Raw genomic sequence first — 25129 nt, forward strand, 5'->3', positions numbered from 1 at the left:
AACTGGTCTCTGTTATTTTTTGTTATTTATTTCACCTTTATTTAACCAGGTAAACCAGTTGAGAACAAGTTCTCATTTACAACTGCAACCTGGCCAAGATAAAGCTTACAACCAACTGGTCTCTGTTACAACCAGATTACAACCAACTGGTATCTGTTACAACCAGATTACAACCAACTGTTCTCTGTTACAACCAGGTAAAGAAATCTGTTTCATTAAATTATCAAGACATCTACTGCTAATCATCACTATCAATATTATTTATTATGTAACTGACACAACTAACACACCTTTACTGCAACCACTTTCTATCTACTACAACTGCTAACATTCATTATACTGCATTATTCCTTCTACCACTGCTAACATTCATTACACTGCGTTATTCCTTCTACTACTGCTAACATTCATTATACTGCATTATTCCTTCTACTACTGCCAGCATTCATTACACTGCATTATTCCTTCTATATATGTGGTATTATTTTATGTATCATGAAGGCAAATGTAGGGAAAGGTCAAAGGTAAAATAATAATATTAGTATTAAGCATGGATATGTTGTAAAATTGAAAATCTATATGCTTGGGAGTGTTTATGGATTGAGAGTCAGTTGAGGGGTGAATACAGAGCAGAGACAATTTGTGTGTTTTTCATAAAAACTCCCTGCAGCTGGGTTGGGAATGTCAATGACGTGATGGCTGTGTGGAGATTGAAGTAACAATGGAACTAGTGTTAGCATTTCTTTATGCTTATGACCTTATGACCTGACACATGGCCACATGCACATAATCTCAGGGGCTGAGAGGATGATGAATGATAAATGTTTTATAATGTATTATGAAATGATAATGGTGAAACAGAATGAACATGTTTGATATTTTATAATCCAGATATATGTTTAAATAATGAATATAGACATTAAGTATATGATGTGTTCTTTCACAGGGGCTTTTAAACTGTGGCCATGGGGTTGTTATAGACATCTGGTTTGCATTTACATTAGTTTTTTAAGAAGGGGCTTTTGAGAAGGGGCCTAGGCATGCAGCCAATAGAATGATCGAATAAGAGGGGTGGTACCGAACTAAAAAAAAGTTAGGAATGTACGAATGTTTTTTCATGTGGCTATATAATTGAGCTCTTAGCCAAAAAGGGACAGTCTTTTTCCTTCACGGAGAAAGGCTCAGGCTTTGTTCTTTAATAAAGTCTAAATTCTTAAATTCACAGGCTCTGATGTCTTGAGAGATATTTTTGAGTTGATTATCTAGTCAAATGTTTCTACAACATTACTGCTAGCATTCATTACACTGCATTATTCCTTCTACCACTGCTAACATTCATTACACTGCATTATTCCGTCTACCACTGCTAGCATTCATTACACTGCATTATTCCTTCTACTACTGCTAACATTCATTATACTGCATTATTCCTTCTACTACTGCCAGCATTCATTACACTGCATTATTCCTTCTACCAGTGCTAACGTTCATTATAATGCATTATTCCTTCTACCACTGCCAGCATTCATTATAATGCATTATTCCTTCTACCACTGCTACTGTAGCATTCATTACACTGCATTATTCCTTCTACCATTGATAGCATTCATTTCACTGCATTATTCCTTCTACCACTGCAACTTCCATCAGTGTTACGGCTTCAGTTGCTACTTCCCCTATACTACTGCTGCAACACCCTTGCAAGAACTAGCAACAGTGTGTTCCCTCTGAAGTGTGGGCTAGATTAGCATAGCTATATATAAGGCGCTATTTCAACCTCTGGGGTCTCTGAGGGATCGACCATGATTGATCCCGCCTCATCTTTGATATCTGTGTGGGATTCTCCTATATTGAACTGACACTGATGTTAGGTTTCAAGCCCACCACACCATGAGGAACTTTAAATTGTAATTTTGTCAGGGGAAGTAGCAGGCTGCCCTTTGGCCCCTTCTTTTCTGCACTGCACTCAAAACTATATTGACTGAAGTGGGATGGACAATACACACAGGCACACAATTTCATATACACACTTGATCAGATTGAGTTGTCTCTGTGAAATGTAAAAAAGGCCAACATGAAGGCCAAGTCATTCCCAGAGGAGAGTGGAGAAAACTCTATGCTACGGTAGGTAGATCTGTGTGATTGAGAATGTAGAAGTGCTACCTTTGCCACTGTCCTCTCGCTTTGACTACTAAGGAGCGAAATAGAACGACGGCAAACCAGGACCAATCCTGAGAGGAACCTGGATATTGGAGGGTGCTGTACAGGGCAAACTCATCAAGGAGCATCATTGGGAAAAATCGTTGGGAGAAAAGACTCAAAAGTTCTAGGCAGTACACTGCAGAGGTTCTCTCATTTGGCCAATTCACATTTTATTTGTCACATGCGCCGAATAAAACTGGTGTAGACTTTACCGTGAAATTCTTGTTTACGAGCCCTTCCCAACAATGCAGTTAACAATTTTAAAATAAAACAGTAACACAAGAGTAATACAATTAAATACAGAAGAATGGAACTACAGTATATGTGGAGCTATATACAGGGAGTACCAGTACCAGATCAATGTAGCATTCATTACACTGCATTATTCCTTCTACCACTGCTAGCATTCATTACACTGCATTATTCCTTCTACCACTGCTAGCATTCATTACACTGCATTATTCCTTCAACTACTGCTATTACAATGCAACCTCCCGAGTGGCGCAGTGGTCTAAGGCACTGCATCACAGTGCTAGCTGCGCCACTATAGATCCTGGTTCGAATCCAGGCTCTGTCGTAGCCGGCCGCGACCGGGAGACCCATGGGGCGGCGTGCAAGTCGTCCAGAGTAGGGGAGGGAATGGCCGGCAGGAATGTAGCTCAGTTGGTAGAGCATGGCGTTTGCAATGCCAGGGTTGTGGGTTCGATTCCCACGGGGGGCCAGTATAAAAAATTAATGCAGTGGAATGAATGGTAGTAGAAGGAATAATGCAGTGTAATGAATGTTAGCAGTAGTCGAAGGAATAATGCAGTGTAATGAGTGCACTCACTAACTGTAAGTCGCTCTGGATAAGAGCGTCTGCTAAATGACTAAAATGTACTGCTACTGTGGCATTCATTACACTGCATTATTCCGTCTACCACTGCTAGCATTCATTACACTGCATTATTCCGTCTACCACTGATAGCATTCATTCTACCACTGCCAGCATTCATTACACCGCATTATTCCTTCTACTACTGCTAACATTCATTGCACTGCATTATTCATTCTACTACTGCTAGCATTCATTCCACTGCATTATTCCTTCTACTACTGCTACTGTAGCATTCATTACACTGCATTATTCCTTCGACTACTGCTAACATTCATCACACTGCATTATTCCTTCTACTACTGCTAACATTCATTCCACTGCATTATTCCTCATACCATTGCTAGCATTCATTCCACTGCTTTATTCCTTCTACTACTGCTAGCATTCATTACACTGCATTATTCCTTCTACCACTAATAGCAGTCATTACACTGCATTATTCCTTCTACAACTGTAGCATTCATTACACTGCATTATTCCTTCTACTACTGCTAGCATTCATTATACTGCATTATTCCGTCTACCACTGCTAGCATTCATTACCATGCATTATTCCTTCTACCACTGCCAGCATTCATTACACCGCATTATTCCTTCTACTACTGCTAACATTCATTGCACTGCATTATTGCGTCTACATTTACATTTTAGTCATTTAGCAGACGCTCTTATCCAGAGCGACTTACAGTTAGTGAGTGCATACATTTTCATACTGGCCCCCCGTGGTAATCGAACCCACAACCCTGGCGTTGCAAACGCCATGCTCTACCAACTGAGCTACACGGGGCCCTACTATAATAATAATAATATGCCATTTAGCAGACTTACAGTCGTGTGCATAAATTTTTACGTATGGGTGGTCCCGGGGATCGAACCCACTACCATGGCGTTACAAGCGCCATGCTCTACCAATTGAGCTACAGAGGACCACTGCTAACATTCATTCCACTGCATTATTCCTTCTACCACTGCTAGCATTCATTCCACTGCATTATTCCTTCTACTACTGCTAGCATTCATTACACTGCATTATTCATTTTACCACTGCTAGCATTCATTACACTGCATTATTCCTTCTACTACTGCTAGCATTCATTACACAGCATTATTTATTCTACTACTGCTAGCATTCATTACACTGCATTATTCCAGCTACTACTGCTACTGTAGCATTCATTACACTGCATTATTCCTTCTACTACTGCTAGCATTCATTACACTGCATTATTCTGTCTATAATAATAATAATAATAAAAATAATAATATGCCATTTAGCAGACGCTTTTATCCAAAGCGACTTACAGTCATGAGTGCATACATTTTTTTTTGTGTATGGGTGGTCCCGGGGATCGAACCCACTACCTTGGCGTTGCAAGCGCCGTGCTCTACCAGCTGAGCTACAGAGGACCATTCATTACACTGCATTATTCCATCTACCACTGCTAGCATTCATCAATATGCATTATTCCTTCTACCACTGCCAGCATTCATAACACTGCATTATTCTGTCTACCACTGATAGCATTCATTACAATGCATTATTCCTTCTACCACGGCCAGAATTCATTACACTGCATTATTCCTTCTATTATTGCTACTGTAGCATTCATTACACTGCATTATTCCTTATACTACTGCTAGCATCCATTACACTGCATTATTCATTCTACCACTGCTAGCATTCATTACACTGCATTATTCCTTCTACTACTGCTAACATTCATTACACTGCATTATTCCTTCTACCACTGCTAGCATTCATTATACTGCATTATTCCGTCTACCACTGCTAGCATTCATTACCATGCATTATTCCTTCTACCACTGCCAGCATTCATTACACTGCATTATTCCTTCTACCACTGCTAGCATTCATTACACTGCATTATTCCTTCTACCACTGCTAGCATTCATTACACCTTCTACTACTGCTAGCATTCATTACACTGCATTATTCCTTCTACTACTGCTAGCATCCATTACACTGCATTATTCCTTCTACTACTGCTAGCATTCATTATACTGCATTATTCCGTCTACCACTGCTAGCATTCATTACACTGCATTATTCCTTCTACTACTGCTAACATTCATTACACTGCATTATTCCTTCTACCACTGCTAGCATTCATTACACTGCATTATTCCTTCTACCACTGCTAGCATTCATTACACTGCATTATTCATTCTACTACTGCTAGCATTCATTACACTGCATTATTCCTTCTACTACTGCTAGCATTCATTACACTGCATTATTCCTTCTACTACTGCTAGCATTCATTACACTGCATTATTCCTTCTACTACTGCTAGCATTCATTATACTCCATTATTCCGTCTACCACTGCTAGCATTCATTACCATGCATTATTCCTTCTACCACTGCCAGCATTCATTACACCGCATTATTCCTTCTACTACTGCTAACATTCATTGCACTGCATTATTGCGTCTACATTTACATTTTAGTCATTTAGCAGACGCTCTTATCCAGAGCGACTTACAGTTAGTGAGTGCATACATTTTCATACTGGCCCCCCGTGGTAATCGAACCCACAACCCTGGCGTTGCAAACGCCATGCTCTACCAACTGAGCTACACGGGGCCCTACTATAATAATAATATAATAATAATAATATGCCATTTAGCAGACTTACAGTCATGTGTGCATACATTTTTACGTATGGGCGGTCCCGGGGATCGAACCCACTACCATGGCGTTACAAGCGCCATGCTCTACCAATTGAGCTACAGAGGACCACTGCTAACATTCATTACACTGCATTATTCCTTCTACCACTGCTAGCATTCATTCCACTGCATTATTCCTTCTACTACTGCTGCTAGCATTCATTACACTGCATTATTCCTTTTACCACTGCTAGCATTCATTACACTGCATTATTCCTTCAACTACTGCTAACATTCATTACACTGCATTATTCCTTCTACTACTGCTAACATTCATTCCACTGCATTATTCCTCATACCATTGCTAGCATTCATTCCACTGCTTTATTCCTTCTACTACTGCTAGCATTCATTACACTGCATTATTCCTTCTACCACTAATAGCAGTCATTACACTGCATTATTCCTTCTACAACTGTAGCATTCATTACACTGCATTTTTCCTTCTACCACTGCTAACATTCATTACACTGCATTATTCCGTCTACCACTGCTAGCATTCATTACCATGCATTATTCCTTCTACCACTGCCAGCATTCATTACACCGCATTATTCCTTCTACTACTGCTAACATTCATTACACTGCATTATTCCGTCTACCACTGCTAGCATTCATTACACTGCATTATTCCTTTTACCACTGCTAGCATTCATTGCACTGCATTATTCCTTCTACTACTGCTAGCATTCATTACACAGCATGATTTATTCTACTACTGCTAGCATTCATTACATTGCATTATTCCAGCTACTACTGCTACTGTAGCATTCATTACACTGCATTATTCCTTCTACTACTGCTAGCATTCATTACACTGCATTATTCCGTCTACCATTGGTAGCATTCATTACACTGCATTATTCCATCTACCACTGCTAGCATTCATTAATATGCATTATTCCTTCTACCACTGCCAGCATTCATAACACTGCATTATTCTGTCTACCACTGATAGCATTCATTACAATGCATTATTCCTTCTACCACTGCCAGAATTCATTACACTGCATTATTCCTTCTACTATTGCTACTGTAGCATTCATTACACTGCATTATTCCTTCTACTACTGCTAGCATTCATTACACTGCATTATTCCGTCTACCATTGGTAGCATTCATTACACTGCAATATTCCATCTACCACTGCTAGCATTCATTAAAATGCATTATTCCTTCTACCACTGCCAGAATTCATTGCACTGCATTATTCCTTCTACCACTGCTACTGTAGCATTCATTACACTGTATTATTCCATCTACCACTGGTAGCATTCATTAAACTGCATTATTCCTTCTATTACGGCTAGCATTCATTACACTGCATTATCCATTCTACAACTGCTAGCATTCATTACACTGCATTATCCATTCCACTACTGCTAGCATTCATTACAATGCATTATTCCTTCTACTACTGCTAGCATTCATTCCACTGCATTATTCCCTCTACTACTACTAGCATTCATTACACTGCATTGTCCCTTCTACCACTGCTAGCATTCATTACACTGCATTATTCATTCTACTACTGTAGCATTCATTACACTGCATTATTCATTCTACTACTACTAGCATTCATCACACTGCATTATTCCATCTACCATTGCTAGCATTCATTACACTGCATTATTTATTCTACTACTGCTAGCATTCATTACACTGCGTTATTCCTTCTACTACTGCTAGGATTCATTACACTTTTTATTTTATTTATTGATTTATTTCACCTTTATTTAACCAGGTAAGCCAGTTGAGAACAAGTTCTCATTTACAACTGCGACCTGGCCAAGATAAAGCAAAGCAGTGCGATAAAAACAACAACACAGTGTTACATATGGGGTAAACAAAACATAAAGTCAAAAATACAACAGAAAATATATATACAGTGTGTGCGAATGTAGTAAGTTATGGAGGTAAGGCAATAAATAAATAGGCCATAGTGCAAAAATAGTTACAATTTCGTAATTAACACTGGAATGATAGATGTGCAAAAGATGATGTGCAAATAGAGATACCGGGGTGCAAATTAGCAAAATAAATAACAATATGGGGATGAGGTAGTTGGGTGGGATAATTTCAGAATGGCTGTGTACAGGTGCAGTGATCGGTAAACTGCTCTGACAACTGATGCTTAAAGTTAGTGAGGGAGATAAGAGTCTCCAGCTTCAGAGATTTTTGCTGCATTATTCCTTCTACCACTGCTAACATTCATTACACTGCATTATTCCGTCTACCACTGCTAGCATTCAATAAAACTGGTGTAGACTTTACCGTGAAATTCTTGTTTACGAGCCCTTCCCAACAATGGAGTTAACAATTTTAAAATAAAACAGTAACACAAGAGTAATACAATTAAATACAGAAGAATGGAACTACAGTATATGTGGAGCTATATACAGGGAGTACCAGTACCAGATCAATGTGGAGCTATATACAGGGAGTACCAGTACCAGATCAATGTGGAGCTATATACAGGGAGTACCAGTACCAGATCAATGTGGAGCTAAATACAGGGAGTACCAGTACCAGATCAATGTGGAGCTAAATACAGGGAGTACCAGTACCAGATCAATGTGGAGCTATATACAGGGAGTACCAGTACCAGATCAATGTGGAGCTAAATACAGGGAGTACCAGATCAATGTGGAGCTATATACAGGGAGTACCAGATCAATGTGGAGCTATATACAGGGAGTACCAGTACCAGATCAATGTGGAGCTATATACAGGAAGTACCAGATCAATGTGGAGCTATATACAGGGAGTACCAGTACCATATTATGGGATTGATTCCTGCATGATACAGCTGGGGTGTATTCACTAGGAACCAAACGGGCCGAAAAACAGAGAGGGACCTACCCGAATATGCAGTTGCAAAACCTTTGTCACGGAGCAAAACGTTTTTGCTACGGTGTGTAGTAATGAATATACCCCACGTGAAAGACCTCTACTAGAAAGTAGACCTGTACCAAACCTGTAAAGCTTCAGGATCACTGTTCCGTAGGCTGTGGCAAAGCCCAGGAGACGCACCCATCTCAGTAGGATACAGCGCAACACGCTGGGGTTGAAGTAGACTATCATCACCTAAAGAGAAGGGGAGATCCACATTACCGTCATTATACTCCACTTACCTTTTTTTTAACAGAAGTAGTCCTACTTGTTTAGTATTGTTCCTGTTTATTAGACAGGGTAGTGAAACAGGAGGGAGTGTAGTCCCGTGTAGCTCAGTTGGTAGAGCATAGCCAGGGTTGTGGGTTCGATTCCCACGTGGGACCAGTAGAAAGAAAGTATTAAAATGTATGCACTCACTAACTGTAAGTCGCTCTGGATAAGAGCGTCTGCTAAATGACTAAAATGTAAACGCTAGAGCAGTGGGTGGACCACCCTAGGCCACAACTTCACTTTATAACCGTAGGTTTATTTGACAATGCACATTTATCAAGTTTTTTGTAAAAGTGCCAGATTTTGTGCCAGACAGCTAATTTTGAACTGTAGTCCCTCCCTAGGCAGAGAAATAAACATCCCTGAGGCATCCCATTTCTCTTTCTGTCTTGCTGACAAAACTTCAGCTTTTGTTAATTGTCAAACCCAGTTGCAGGAGAACATTGGGTAAATATCTGACACAGGGCCAGGCTGGCTGCCTCTCATTTTCTGCATGTCGTCTAAACGGTGATCCACAGGCAGCGGCTTGGAAAATATCGCCCTGCCGTTCTTTCTGTGTGAAGTTCATTCTAGCCAGGATGGAGGCACCAGGTCATGCATGATGAACTGAACCAAGGGTGTTTGCTTTCGGATTCTGTATGTTTACATACTTATTTCATGATAATATTCCAGCGGCTGCAGAATCGCAAATGTCACATCTCACGCGACTAAAATAGATTTGTGTTATAAACCCCATACTGAATATGCAATGTATTGTGACAATTTGCACTGTTTGAGTTTAAACCTCAAGATGGAGAACCTTGTATTGTGAATTCAACCGCTATGAAATATGAACCATCTAACTATTATGTAAACCATGTAACTAGTATGTCAACCATGTAACTAGTATGTCAACCATTATAACTAGTATGTCAACCATGTAACTAGTATGTCAACCATGTAACTAGTATGTCAACCATGTAACTAGTATGTCAACCATGTAACTAGTATGTCAACCATGTAACTAGTATGTCAACCATGTAACTAGTATGTCAACCATGTAACTAGTATGTCAACCATGTAACTAGTATGTCAACCATGCAAGGGCTAGTTTACATATTTGAGAATGCTCAAGTTAAGCTGTTGTCCCAGACTAAACTGCTTTGCTGGCTTTCAGCAAAATAACAAAAAGAACCAGGATTTGGACTATTCCACGATACTCACAACCTATATCCCTGCAAATAATTGGGATGGCCTTTCCAAAACATTCGGGGGCCAAATAAAACCACCCGTGGGCCAAATTCGTCCCGCTGGCCGCCAGTTGAGGAACCCTGCTCTATGGTATACCTTGCAATTTATCTACTTCCAAGTCCCATGGTGCAGTGTGGCAGTTTGAGAGATGGCAGGTATCCTCTACAATTAAGCAGAGTGACAGACGCACCCACACCTATCCCATGAGGCGAGACGGCAGAACATCTGTCGCCGATCGGCAACCAGCCCGCTTAACTTGCAAACAGGGAAAATGTCTCTCCCTGGATGGGATGAAACAACGGCTCAGCGCCACACAATGCATGAAGCACATATCACACTTCCATGATATGAGAGGAGGACTCATTTAGCTGCAGAATTCACTGGTAGAAAATATTGGTGATACTTTCGCTGACGGGTACCTGCGTAAGGACTTCATAACACATTAGTACCCCATACATACCACATTCATAAGCAGTACATGAGCACACTTTCATGACGATATGAGAGAGACTGTTTTTTAATGGTGGGAGGTTGGAAACATCTTGGTAAAACTTAACTTGAAGGGTACCTGCATAAGGACTTCATTACACATTAATAAGCCATACATAGGCCATTCATAAGCAGTACATAGGCCATTCATAAGCCATACATAAGCCATTCATAAGCCAACCATAGGCCATTCATAAGCCAACCATAGGCCATTCATAAGCCATACATAGGCCATTCATAAGCCATACATAAGCCATACATAGGCCATTCATAAGCCATACATAGGCCATTCATAAGAAGCACAGGCTTTTCATAGATGCAACAACAGAAGTTGACCGCATTCTTAATCCTCTACCCAAAGTTTGTTATATCAAACACTGTTAATAGGAAATGTGTGCAAAGCTTTGAGTCACGCGTCTCTCATCTCGAAGAGACAGATCACGCGTCTTTCATCTTGCAGAGACAGATGTGATAGCCGAATAGGTACACCCACAGTCTAGGGATTTAAATACGCAGTGTAGGAAAGATCCACAGTTACTACTAGTATAACCTAACTGCAGCCACTTGTCATGGCTCATGGCCAGAAGCAAAGAAAGCAGCCCAAGACCGGCAGCTTTGGAGACCTTTAGTAACTTGATGTTCCTCCAGGAACCAAGAAGTAAGTAAGTAAGTATACCCTAACTGTCCAAGATGCATTTGTATGTAATACTAAGTGTATATTTTCAGCATGGACTCTCAGTTTTCCTCCCATGAAAAACAAGGCTCCCGTTCATCAAGACTGTAGATGTGATGGACGGAATCAGGGGAGGTCAGATGACATGAACCCCTGGCTGTCAGCTGGCCTTAAAACTGTGATTGGAAAAAGGTAAGAGTCTAACTCCTGTATGTCATACTGCCATGTTGGTGTCCTTCAAAGTAACTTACATGTATTTTCCTTCATGTAGTATCTGGGGCTAGAGAGGGGAAAGTTTTGATTTTGATTGAGGAGCTAAAAATTAGGGAAGTGTTCTAAGTGTACCATATGCATGCACACACACACACACACACACACACACACACACACACACACACACACACCCACACCCACACACACACACACTCACGCAACATCACGACAAGCCTCTAATGACAACAATGGCCTTTATATTGTATACCCCCCCAACATAGCCAGAGCACTGCATGATCATTAGACTGGCCCTGTCACTGTACTGATGACCTCTTCTCCATAGACTGGCCCTGTCACTGTACTGATGACCTCTTCTCCATAGACTGGCCCTGTCACTGTACTGATGACCTCTTCTCCATAGACTGGCCCTCTCACTGTACTGATGACCTCTTCTCCATAGACTGGCCCTGTCACTGTACTGATGACCTCTTCTCCATAGACTGGCCCTCTCACTGTCCTGATGACCTCTTCTCCATAGACTGGCCCTCTCACTGTACTGATGACCTCTTCTCCATAGACTGGCCCTGTCACTGTACTGATGACCTCTTCTCCATAGACTGGCCCTCTCACTGTACTGATGACCTCTTCTCCATAGACTGGCCCTCTCACTGTCCTGATGACCTCTACTCCATAGACTGGCCCTCTCACTGTACTGATGACCTCTTCTCCATAGACTGGCCCTGTCACTGTACTGATGACCTCTTCTCCATAGACTGGCCCTGTCACTGTACTGATGACCTCTTCTCCATAGACTGGCCCTCTCACTGTACTGATGACCTCTTCTCCATAGACTGGCCCTCTCACTGTACTGATGACCTCTTCTCCATAGACTGGCCCTCTCACTGTACTGATGACCTCTTCTCCATAGACTGGCCCTCTCACTGTACTGATGACCTCTTCTCCATAGACTGGCCCTCTCACTGTACTGATGACCTCTTCTCCATAGACTGGCCCTCTCACTGTACTGATATTCCTCTACTCCATAGACTGGCCCTCTCACTGTACTGATGACCTCTTCTCCATAGACTGGCCCTCTCACTGTACTGATGACCTCTTCTCCATAGACTGGCCCTCTCACTGTACTGATGACCTCTTCTCCATAGACTGGCCCTCTCACTGTACTGATGACCTCTTCTCCATAGACTGGCCCTCTCACTGTACTGATGACCTCTACTCCATAGACTGGCCCTCTCACTGTACTGATGACCTCTACTCCATAGACTGGCCCTCTCACTGTACTGATGACCTCTTCTCCATAGACTGGCCCTCTCACTGTACTGATGACCTCTTCTCCATAGACTGGCCCTCTCACTGTACTGATGACCTCTTCTCCATAGACTGGCCCTCTCACTGTACTGATGACTTCTTCTCCATAGACTGGCCCTCTCACTGTACTGATGACCTCTTCTCCATAGACTGGCCCTCTCACTGTACTGATGACCTCTTCTCCATAGACTGGCCCTCTCACTGTACTGATGACCTCTTCTCCATAGACTGGCCCTCTCACTGTACTGATGACCTCTTCTCCATAGACTGGCCCTCTCACTGTACTGATGACCTCTACTCCATAGACTGTCCCTCTCACTGTACTGATGACCTCTTCTCCATAGACTGGCCCTCTCACTGTACTGATGACCTCTACTCCATAGACTGGCCCTCTCACTGTACTGATGACCTCTTCTCCATAGACTGGCCCTCTCACTGTACTGATGACCTCTTCTCCATAGACTGTCCCTCTCACTGTACTGATGACCTCTTCTCCATAGACTGACCCTCTCACTGTACTGATGACCTCTTCTCCATAGACTGGTCCTCTCACTGTACTGATAACCTCTACTCCATAGACTGGCCCTCTCACTGTCCTGATGACCTCTTCTCCATAGACTGGCCCTCTCACTGTACTGATGACCTCTGGCCAGCCTTAGTTGTATGGGTTGTATCCAAGCCCTGTCCACGTAGAACAGCATGCCCCACAGTCCTCCATTGACAGGCCAAAATACACCACGTTCCAAACAAGAGGTAAAACTAGGACGAACACACACACCTAATACCCAGTGGAGTCTAACTCACATGGGACCCTGAAAGGAGCGAACGGAAGGGGGCTACATGTTTGTTTCCAGCGTCACCTAGCTAATGTGTCTCCTTATTCTTTACCCCCCCCCCCCCCCCCCCCCCCACCCCCCCACCCCCAATAAATTAATCAGCAGATTTATTTTTAAAACAAGTTGCGCTAGAACTTGATGGACTCTTTAAAAATGCATTGAGCGCCACAGTGGAGCAGCTGCACAAAGCTGAGGCTGGGGTAACAGCAGCAGCAGGAGAAGAGCACATCACTGTGTGAGACACACACACACAGAGAGAGAGAGAGAGAGAGAGAGAGAGAATGGGAGAGAGAGAGAGAGAATGGGAGAGAGAGAGAGAGAATGGGAGAGAGAGAGAGAGGGAGGGGGAGGGGGATGAAGAGAGAGAGAGAGATGGAGAGAGAGAGAGCAGGAGAGACAGAGGGATTTTTTAAAAACATTTTTACATTTTTGTCATTTAGCAGACGCTTTTATCCAGAGCGACTTACAGTTAGTGAGTGCATAATTTTTATTTTTTATTTTTTATACTGGTCCCCCGTGGGAAACGAACCCACAACCCTGGCGTTGCAAATGCCATGCTCTACCAACTGAGCTACACGGGACCAAGGGTGCAATTAGCACATCGGAGTGAGAAATTCCTGGGTCTTGTGGCAGAAGAGGTGAAAAGGGGAATGGGATATTTCGGGGGGGATAGTCACTACACTTCAGTCCAGGAATAGCCAGGAGAGAGCTATCATCTTTGAGATGTTTTTCAGGGGTGCAGAAACATTGAGGACTGGAGCTGGCCACCCCTGGTCTAAAAGAGCTGGCCACCCCTGGTCTAAAAGAGCTGGCCACCCCTGGTCTAAAAGAGCTGGCCACCCCTGGTCTAAAAGAGCTGGCCACCCCTGGTTTAAAGGTATATATCTCAACAGTATGATGGCAACCAAACCATAGTAGTGTTGTTGATAGGCTTAGGTTTATTGAACCATTTCGATGGAAGGCACCGAAATGACATCCAGTAAAAAACATGGTGAGGTCTCCCAGTGCATAATGTTGTTACTATGTAACGTTGTTACCATGTAACGTTGTTACCATGTAACGTTGTTACCATGTAACGTTGTTACCAAGTAACGTTGTTACCATGTAACGTTGTTACCAAGTAACGTTGTTACTAAGTAACGTTGTTACCATGTAACGTTGTTACCATGTAACATTGTTACCATGTAATGTTGTTACCATGTCATGTTGTCACCATGTAACGTTGTTACTATGTAACGTTGTTACCAAGTAACGTTGTTACCAAGTAACGTTGTTACCATGTAACGTTGTTACTAAGTAACGTTGTTACCATGTAATGTTGTTACTATGTAACGTTGTTACCATGTAATGTTGTTACCATGTAACGTTGTTACCATGTCATGTTGTCACCATGTCATGTTGTCACCATGTAACGTTGTTACTATGTAATGTTGTTACCAAGTAACGTTGTTACCATGTAACGTTGTTACCATGTAACGTTGTTACTAAGTAACGTTGTTACCATGTAACGTTGTTACCATGTAACGTTGTTACCATGTAATGTTGTTACCATGTAATGTTGTTACTAAGTAACGTTGTTACCATGTAATGTTGTTACCATGTAATGTTGTTACTAAGTAACGTTGTTACCATGTAACGTTGTTACCATGTAATGTTGTTACTAAGTAACGTTGTTACCATGTAATGTTGTTACCATGTCATGTTGTTACTAAGTAACGTTGTTACCATGTAATGTTGTTACCATGTAATGTTGTTACTAAGTAACGTTGTTACCATGTAACGTTGTTACCATGTAACGTTGTTACCATGTAATGTTGTTACCATGTAATGTTGTTACTAAGTAACGGTGTTACCATGTAATGTTGTTACCATGTCATGTTGTCACCTAGCGAGTTCCTAGGCGAATATGATCATGATCCATTACATATGTCATAAGACTTTATACAGTGGCCTGAAACTCATAGTTTACAGGCCACATCAGGCCTGCAAGTAGGGTTGCAAAATTCCACAACCTTTCCCAACATTTCTTCCAGTAATCTTACATTTTACATTTTAGTCTTTTAGCAGACGCTCTTATCCAGAGTGACTTACAGTTAGTTAGTGCTTACAATTTTTCATACTGGCCCCCCGTGGGAATCGAACCCACAACCCTGGCGTTGCAAATGCCATGCTCTACCAACTGAGCTACACGGGACTACAACCAGGATTTACAACCAGGATTTCTGGAAAACCTGAAAAACCCTAACTATAAATCACATTATGCTGGCTTGCAAAATGATGTGTAATTCCTATTGGAATCAAGCCAGTGTTAGGATATCCAACAGTTGACATTTGTATTCACCTGCAACCTGTATTCATAATAACTGCCAGGGTTAAGAACAGTGGGAGGAGACTACCTAAGCCGTTGAAACTGGAACAACCATTTCAGTAACGGGTGCAAAAATGAAATGATTGGATCAGTTTGTGTAGCATAACATTGAATCAATCAATCACTCAATGTACATGCAAAAACATAGATATTAAAAGCAATTCCAAAAATTCTACCTGCAGTAGAGCATGCTGGGAAAAAAGTTCATTTGTTAACATATCTTTAAAACATTTAGTTGGTGTGACTTCTCATTTAGTTTGAGTCAGTACCACATAAAGATTATAGGTAATAATGACTTTTCATTGACTTTCAGTAAAAATGCCCTGGGGTTTAACAGTGTGACCTTATTATTAGGTTGCATTATTACCTGTCCTTGAGCTGTTCTTGTCTATTAATGTTCTGTATTATGTCATGTTTCATGTTTTGTGTGGACCCCAGGAAGACTAGCTGCTGCTTTTGCAACAGCAAATGGGGATCCTAATAAAATATCAAATACTAAGTTAAATTATTTTTAAGTTGTTACAGTGACATTGTTCCAACTCTAGCCTGAGAGGAAAACTTTAGATCCCCGAACCTCGTCCTTGTCAACAGCCTTCTAATAGTCCCTCCTGAGTGGTTGATTTCTATGGCTTTGTTTTCCCTCTTTCTTCCTGTGTTTCTCTAGACAGCTGTGTATTGCTGTTGGGCGCCATTGGAGGTACTTGAAGTGAGTGAATTTTGAAATCCCTGTAGCTCCATAAGAATGCCATGCAACGTTGGCTATAAGCTCCCCCGTCTGTTCCAACATTGTGGCGCTCCAGTTTTGACTGTACCACACACTTGGAAGCATTACTCACACATACCAGCTGTGTTGTCGTCCAGGATTTCTGTGGCTTGTTTTTGGGGGCCGTTTTCAATAAATAGCTGTGATATATCAATTTGGAGGGGTTGACGCAAGCAATTGAGGGACAGATGGATGACGGACAGAGGCATACAGACAGACAGACAGACAGACAGACAGACAGACAGACAGACAGACAGACAGAGACAGACGTCTGGAGACTTACGGGAAAGTAGAGAAGCAAGGCTCCAAACAAGATGGCCTCCAGGAGGACGAGACCAGACGCTCGGATCCTCTACAAGAAAGAGAGAGAAAGAGAGAGAAAGAGAGAGAGCGAGCGAGAGCGAGAGAGAGAGAGAGAGAGAGAGAATCAATAACAGAGAACATACCATCCAACAACCACAGTTATTAGGATGATATCTACACAATCATATTATCTACTGAGAGAAATTGTCATTCATTCACTCATGTCTACTCGGCTGAAAATTCATGTAAAAGAATGTGCCTGAATGGCAAACATAATGACTATGAATTTCCAAGAGGGTCCCTTAGTTGAGCTGCTCTGCTACCAATCACATTAGTGAAAACAAGAGAGGACGGCGGGACATTTCTGGGCTAAATTTAATTACTCATTATTGCCTAGAAGGCAATGTCTTCTATGTAAATATGTAAATTCACACTCCTCGAGGGACATCTCCTCTGAACTGTATTTCTGGAAGATTCTTATAGAGAATAACATGACTGGTCAGTTTCACACCACAAGTACAGACTGTTAGCTCATATTTTGGAACACAATTTACAGGTATGTTTAGCTTTAAATGGACATTACATTCCAAAATCTGGATGGGAGTTCCCCTATAATGACCTGCTTGACCCCTGACCCCTGACCCCTGCTTCCCCCCAATGAGCCCTTACCTTGTTCCTGCGGAAGTGGTAGACCAGCATCATGGCCACTAAGTCCAACAGCATGCAGAGGCCCTGGAAGGAGGCTACGGAAAGCCGGAGGGCCCCGTCCTCCTGAGCCAGGCAGGGCGTGTCGTCCCGGCAGTAGGGGCAGCCCTCACGGCACGGCAGACACTTACTGGACACCTCCGAGGGGTCCTCGCCGAGAGTGTGACCACCGCTCTCTTTCCCCGGGAAAGGACAGATGGAAGGAACACAGAGAAGTTAGAGGATGACGTGTCGTGACATCACTGGGGAGGCAATTACAATGCACAAGAGTAACATTCAAGAAAATAATATTTGTCTCAATGTTGTTGTTTCTGTGTATAATATGTCCTGTTCCCAGTAAGAGTAGCTGTTGCTGAAGTAAATGCTAATAGAGATGGAAATAAACAACATGTCAATGTAAACAGCTGGTGACAACTAGCCTTCCATTTAATCTACAGTGAAACATTCCAGTCAAGACATTTAGAACAGCATTTCGGAAATTGGCCATGTGGCGGCAGATGGATTAGCAATTAGCAGGGTGTCAGGGTGCAACCGTTTCACAAAACGTTGTCATAAAACTTCAAATAACTCCTATGTGCGGTAGCAAAAGCTACAGCACAGGGTAGGTCCACTAGCGCTGTAGCTACTAGATGTGTTGAGTTATTGTGGTCCACTAGCGCTGTAGCTACTAGATGTGTTGAGTTATTGTGGTCCACTAGCGCTGTAGCTACTAGATGTGTTGAGTTATTGTGGTCCACTAGCGCTGTAGCTACTAGATGTGTTGAGTTATTGTGGTCCACTAGCGCTGTAGCTACTAGATGTGTTGAGTTATTGTGGTCCACTAGCGCTGTAGCTACTAGATGTGTTGAGTTATTGTGGTCCACTAGCGCTGTAGCTACTAGATGTGTTGAGTTATTGTGGTCCACTAGCGCTGTAGCTACTAGATGTGTTGAGTTATTGTGGTCCACTAGCGCTGTAGCTACTAGATGTGTTGAGTTATTGTGGTCCACTAGCGCTGTAGCTACTAGATGTGTTGAGTTATTGTGGTCCACTAGCGCTGTAGCTACTAGATGTGTTGAGTTATTGTGGTCCACTAGCGCTGTAGCTACTAGATGTGTTGAGTTATTGTGGTCCACTAGCGCTGTAGCTACTAGATGTGTTGAGTTATTGAGAGGTATGTAATACTTAGTATCACAGTCACACAGATGTTATCCATCCTCTCAGTAAAAAGTGTCTAATAACCCTGTAATTACTCCAGTGGTCCCAATATGCACATACTCTATACGTCCCAAATGGCACCATATTCCCTACATAGTACATACTACATAGTGCACTACTGTTGACCAGAGCCCTAAAGCACAGCATCATGACGTGGTAGAGCTCTGGCAGACAGCCTCATGACATGATAGAGCTCTGGCAGACAGCCTCATGACGTGGTAGAGCTCTGGCAGACAGCCTCATGACGTGGTAGAGCTCTGGCAGACAGCCTCATGACGTGGTAGAGCTCTGGCAGACAGCCTCATGAAGAGGTAGAGCCCTGGCAGACAGCTCCGTGAAATGGTAGAGCTCTGGCAGACAGCCTCATGACGTGGTAGAGCTCTGGCAGACAGCCTCATGACATGGTAGAGCTCTGGCAGACAGCCTCATGAAATGGTAGAGCTCTGGCAGACAGCCTCATGACGTGGTAGAGCTCTGGCAGACAGCCTCATGACGTGGTAGAGCTCTGGCAGACAGCCTCATGAAGTGGTAGAGCTCTGGCAGACTGTATTATGAAGTGGTAGAGCCCTGGTAGACAGCCCCATGAAGTGGTAGAGCTCTGGCAGACTGTATCATGATGTGGTAGAGCTCTGGCAGACAGCCTCATGAAGTGGTAGAGCTCTGGCAGACAGCCTCATGAAGTGATAGAGCTCTGGCAGACAGCCTCATGAAGTGGTAGAGCTGTGGCAGACTGTATCATGAAGTGGTAGAGCTCTGGCAGACCGCCTCATGAAGTGGTATAGCTCTGGCAGACTGTATCATGAAGTGGTAGAGCCCTGGCAAACTGTATCATGAAGTGGTAGAGCTCTGGCAGACAGCCTCATGATATGGTAGAGCTCTGGCAGACAGCCTCATGACGTGGTAGAGCTCTGGCAGACAGCCTCATGAAGAGGTAGAGCCCTGGCAGACAGCCTCGTGAAATTGGAGAGATCTGGCAGACAGCCTCATGACGTGGTAGAGCTCTGGCAGACAGCCTCATGACGTGGTAGAGCTCTGGCAGACAGCCTCATGAAGTGGTAGAGCTCTGACAGACAGCCTCATGAAGTGATAGAGCTCTGGCAGACAGCCTCATGACGTGGTAGAGCTCTGGCAGACAGCCTCATGAAGAGGTAGATCCCTGGCAGACAGCCTCGTGAAATGGGAGAGCTCTGGCAGACAGCCTCATGACGTGGTAGAGCTCTGGCAGACAGCCTCATGCCGTGGTAGAGCTCTGGCAGACAGCCTCATGAAGTGGTAGAGCTCTGGCAGACAGCCTCATGAAGTGATAGAGCTCTGGCAGACAGCCTCATGAAGTGGTAGAGCTGTGGCAGACTGTATCATGAAGTGGTAGAGCTCTGGCAGACAGCCTCATGAAGTGGTAGAGCTCTGGCAGACTGTATCATGAAGTGGTAGAGCCCTGGCAAACTGTATCATGAAGTGGTAGAGCTCTGGCAGACAGCCTCATGAAATGGTAGAGCTCTGGCAGACAGCCTCATGACGTGGTAAAGCTCTGGCAGACAGCCTCATGATGTGGTAGAGCTCTGGCAGACTGTATCATGAAATGGTAGAGCTCTGGCAGACAGCCTCATGAAGTGGTAGAGCCCTGGCAGACAGCCTCATGAAGTGGTAGAGCTCTGGCAGACAGCCTCATGACGTGGTAGAGCTCTGGCAGACAGCCTCATGAAATGGTAGAGCTCTGGCAGACAGCCTCATGAAGTGGTAGCGCTCTGGCAGACAGCCTCATGACGTGGTAGAGCTCTGCCAGACAGCCTCATGAAGTGGTAGAGCTCTGGCAGACTGTATTATGAAGTGGTAGAGCCCTGGCAGACAGCCACATGAAGTGGTAGAGCTCTGGCAGACTGTATCATGACGTGGTAGAGCTCTGGCAGACAGCCTCATGACGTGGTAGAGCTCTGGCAGACAGCCTCATGAAGTGGTAGAGCTCTGGCAGACAGCCTCATGAAGTGATAGAGCTCTGGCAGACAGCCTCATGAAGTGGTTGAGCTGTGGCAGACTGTATCATGAAGTGGTAGAGCTCTGGCAGACAGCCTCATGAAGTGGTAGAGCTCTGGCAGACTGTATCATGAAGTGGTAGAGCCCTGGCAAACTGTATCATGAAGTGGTAGAACTCTGGCAGACAGCCTCATGAAATGGTAGAGCTCTGGCAGACAGCCTCATGACGTGGTAAAGCTCTGGCAGACAGCCTCATGATGTGGTAGAGCTCTGGCAGACTGTATCATGAAATGGTAGAGCTCTGGCAGACAGCCTCATGAAGTGGTAGAGCCCTGGCAGACAGCCTCATGAAGTGGTAGAGCTCTGGCAGACAGCCACATGACGTGGTAGAGCTCTGGCAGACAGCCTCATGAAATGGTAGAGCTCTGGCAGACAGCCTCATGAAGTGGTAGCGCTCTGGCAGACAGCCTCATGACGTGGTAGAGCTCTGCCAGACAGCCTCATGAAGTGGTAGAGCTCTGGCAGACTGTATTATGAAGTGGTAGAGCCCTGGCAGACAGCCACATGAAGTGGTAGAGCTCTGGCAGACTGTATCATGACGTGGTAGAGCTCTGGCAGACAGCCTCATGAAGTGGTAGAGCTCTGGTAGACAGCCTCATGAAGTGATAGAGCTCTGGCAGACAGCCTCATGAAGTGGTAGAGCCCTGGCAGACTGTATCATAAAGTGGTAGAGCCCTGGCAGACAGCCTCATGTAGTGGTAGAGCTCTGGCAGACTATCATGAAGTGGTAGAGCGCTGGCAGACAGCCTCATGAAGTGGTAGAGCTCTGGCAGACTGTATCATGAAGTGGTAGAGCCCTGGCAAACTGTATCATGAAGTGGTAGAGCTCTGGCAGACAGCCTCATGAAATGGTAGAGCTCTGGCAGACAGCCTCATGACGTGGTAGAGCTCTGGCAGACTGTATCATGAAATGGTAGAGCTCTGGCAGACAGCCTCATGAAGTGGTAGAGTCCTGGCAGACAGCCTCATGAAGTGGTAGAGCTCTGGCAGAAAGCCTCATGACGTGGTAGAGCTCTGGCAGACAGCCTCATGACGTGGTAGAGCTCTGGCAGACTATATCATGAAATGGTAGAGCTCTGGCAGACTATATCATGAAATGGTAGAGCTCTGGCAGACAGCCTCATGAAGTGGTAGAGCTCTGGCAGACAGCCTCATGAAATGGTAGAGTTCTGGCAGACAGCCCCATGAAGTGGTAGAGCTCTGGCAGACTGTATTATGAAGTGGTAGAGCCCTGGCAGACAGCCCCATGAAGTGGTAGAGCTCTGGCAGACTGTATCATGACGTGGTAGAGCTCTGGCAGACAGCCTCATGAAGTGGTAAAGCTCTGGCAGACGGCCCCATGAAGTGGTAGAGCTCTGGCAGACTGTATAATAACGTGGTAGAGCTCTGGCAGACAGCCTCATGAAGTGGTAGAGCTCTGGCAGACAGCCTCATGAAGTGATAGAGCTCTGGCAGACAGCCTCATGAAGTGGTAGAGCTGTGGCAGACTGTATCATGAAGTGGTAGAGCTCTGGCAGACAGCCTCATGAAGTGGTAGAGCCCTGGCAGACAGCCTCATGAAGTGGTAGAGCTCTGGCAGACAGCCTCATGACGTGGTAGAGCTCTGGCAGACAGCCTCATGAAATGGTAGAGCTCTGGCAGACAGCCTCATGAAGTGGTAGCGCTCTGGCAGACAGCCTCATGACGTGGTAGAGCTCTGCCATACAGCCTCATGAAGTGGTAGAGCTCTGGCAGACTGTATTATGAAGTGGTAGAGCCCTGGCAGACAGCCACATGAAGTGGTAGAGCTCTGGCAGACTGTATCATGACGTGGTAGAGCTCTGGCAGACAGCCTCATGAAGTGGTAGAGCTCTGGTAGACAGCCTCATGAAGTGATAGAGCTCTGGCAGACAGCCTCATGAAGTGGTAGAGCCCTGGCAGACTGTATCATGAAGTGGTAGAGCCCTGGCAGACAGCCTCATGAAGTGGTAGAGCTCTGGCAGACTATCATGAAGTGGTAGAGCTCTGGCAGACAGCCTCATGAAGTGGTAGAGCTCTGGCAGACTGTATCATGAAGTGGTAGAGCCCTGGCAAACTGTATCATGAAGTGGTAGAGCTCTGGCAGACTGTATCATGAAGTGGTAGAGCCCTGGCAGACAGCCTCATGAAGTGGTAGAGCTCTGGCAGACTGTATCATGAAGTGGTAGAGCCCTGGCAAACTGTATCATGAAGTTGTAGAGCTCTGGCAGACAGCCTCATGACGTGGTAAAGCTCTGGCAGACAGCCTCATGACGTGGTAGAGCCCTGGCAGACTGTATCATGAAATGGTAGAGCTCTGGCAGACAGCCTCATGACGTGGTAAAGCTCTGGCAGACAGCCTCATGACGTGCTAGAGCTCTGGCAGACAGCCTCATGATGTGGTAGAGCTCTGGCAGACAGCCTCATGACGTGGTAGCGCTCTGGCAGACAGCCTCATGAAGTGGTAGAGCTTTGGCAGACTGTATCATAAAATGGTAGAGCTCTGGCAGACAGCCTCATGACGTGGTAGAGCTCTGGCAGACAGCCTCATGAAATGGTAGAGCTCTGGCAGACAGCCTCATGACGTGGTAGAGCTCTGGCAGACAGCCTCATGAAGTGGTAGAGCTCTGGTAGACTGTATTATGAAGTGGTAGAGCCCTGGCAGACAGCCCCACGAAGAGGTAGAGCTCTGGCAGACTGTATCATGACGTGGTAGAGCTCTGGCAGACAGCCTCATGAAGTGGTAGAGCTCTGGCAGACAGCCTCATGAAGTGATAGAGCTCTGGCAGACAGCCTCATGAAGTGATAGAGCTCTGGCAAACAGCCTCATGAAGTGGTAGAGCTCTGGCAGACTGTATCATGAAGTGGTAGAGCCCTGGCAAACTGTATCATGAAGTGGTAGAGCTCTGGCAGACAGCCTCATGACGTGGTAAAGCTCTGGCAGACAGCCTCATGATGTGGTAGAGCTCTGGCAGACTGTATCATGAAATGGTAGAGCTCTGGCAGACAGCCTCATGACGTGGTAAAGCTCTGGCAGACAGCCTCATGACGTGCTAGAGCTCTGGCAGACAGCCTCATGATGTGGTAGAGCTCTGGCAGACAGCCTCATGACGTGGTAGCGCTCTGGCAGACAGCCTCATGAAGTGGTAGAGCTTTGGCAGACTGTATCATAAAATGGTAGAGCTCTGGCAGACAGCCTCATGACGTGGTAGAGCTCTGGCAGACAGCCTCATGAAATGGTAGAGCTCTGGCAGACAGCCTCATGACGTGGTAGAGCTCTGGCAGACAGCCTCATGAAGTGGTAGAGCTCTGGTAGACTGTATTATGAAGTGGTAGAGCCCTGGCAGACAGCCCCACGAAGAGGTAGAGCTCTGGCAGACTGTATCATGACGTGGTAGAGCTCTGGCAGACAGCCTCATGAAGTGGTAGAGCTCTGGCAGACAGCCTCATGAAGTGATAGAGCTCTGGCAGACAGCCTCATGAAGTGATAGAGCTCTGGCAGACAGCCTCATGAAGTGGTAGAGCTCTGGCAGACTGTATCATGAAGTGGTAGAGCCCTGGCAAACTGTATCATGAAGTGGTAGAGCTCTGGCAGACAGCCTCATGACGTGGTAAAGCTCTGGCAGACAGCCTCATGATGTGGTAGAGCTCTGGCAGACTGTATCATGAAATGGTAGAGCTCTGGCAGACAGCCCCATGAAGTGATAGAGCTCTGGCAGACTGTATCATGAAGTGGTAGAGCTCTGGCAGACAGCCTCATGAAGTGGTAGAGCTCTGGCAGACTGTATCATGAAGTGGTAGAGCCCTGGCAAACTGTATCATGAAGTTGTAGAGCTCTGGCAGACAGCCTCATGACGTGGTAAAGCTCTGGCAGACAGCCTCATGACGTGGTAGAGCCCTGGCAGACTGTATCATGAAATGGTAGAGCTCTGGCAGACAGCCTCATGAAGTGGTAGAGCCCTGGCAGACAGCCTCATGAAGTGGTAGAGCTCTGGCAGACAGCCTCATGACGTGGTAGAGCTCTGGCAGACAGCCTCATGACGTGGTAGAGCTCTGGCAGA

General features: G+C 44.7%; 1 protein-coding gene across 1 annotated transcript in view; it reads right to left on the reverse strand.

Moving 5' to 3' along the window:
• LOC311146520 (metabotropic glycine receptor-like) overlaps positions 1-25129 on the reverse strand; it is a gene marked incomplete at both ends in the record, with an annotated part of 105037 nt that overhangs the window by 27101 nt on the left and 52807 nt on the right. The window contains 3 exons of the mRNA XM_084183037.1: positions 8750-8859; positions 17119-17187; positions 17808-18019. Coding sequence (XP_084039163.1) covers positions 8750-8859; positions 17119-17187; positions 17808-18019 — 391 coding nt within the window. The remainder of the gene's footprint in view (positions 1-8749; positions 8860-17118; positions 17188-17807; positions 18020-25129) is intronic.

Source organism: Coregonus lavaretus (genome assembly GCF_964263955.1).
Source record: "Coregonus lavaretus genome assembly, chromosome: 19".
Lineage (NCBI taxonomy): Eukaryota > Metazoa > Chordata > Actinopteri > Salmoniformes > Salmonidae > Coregonus > Coregonus lavaretus.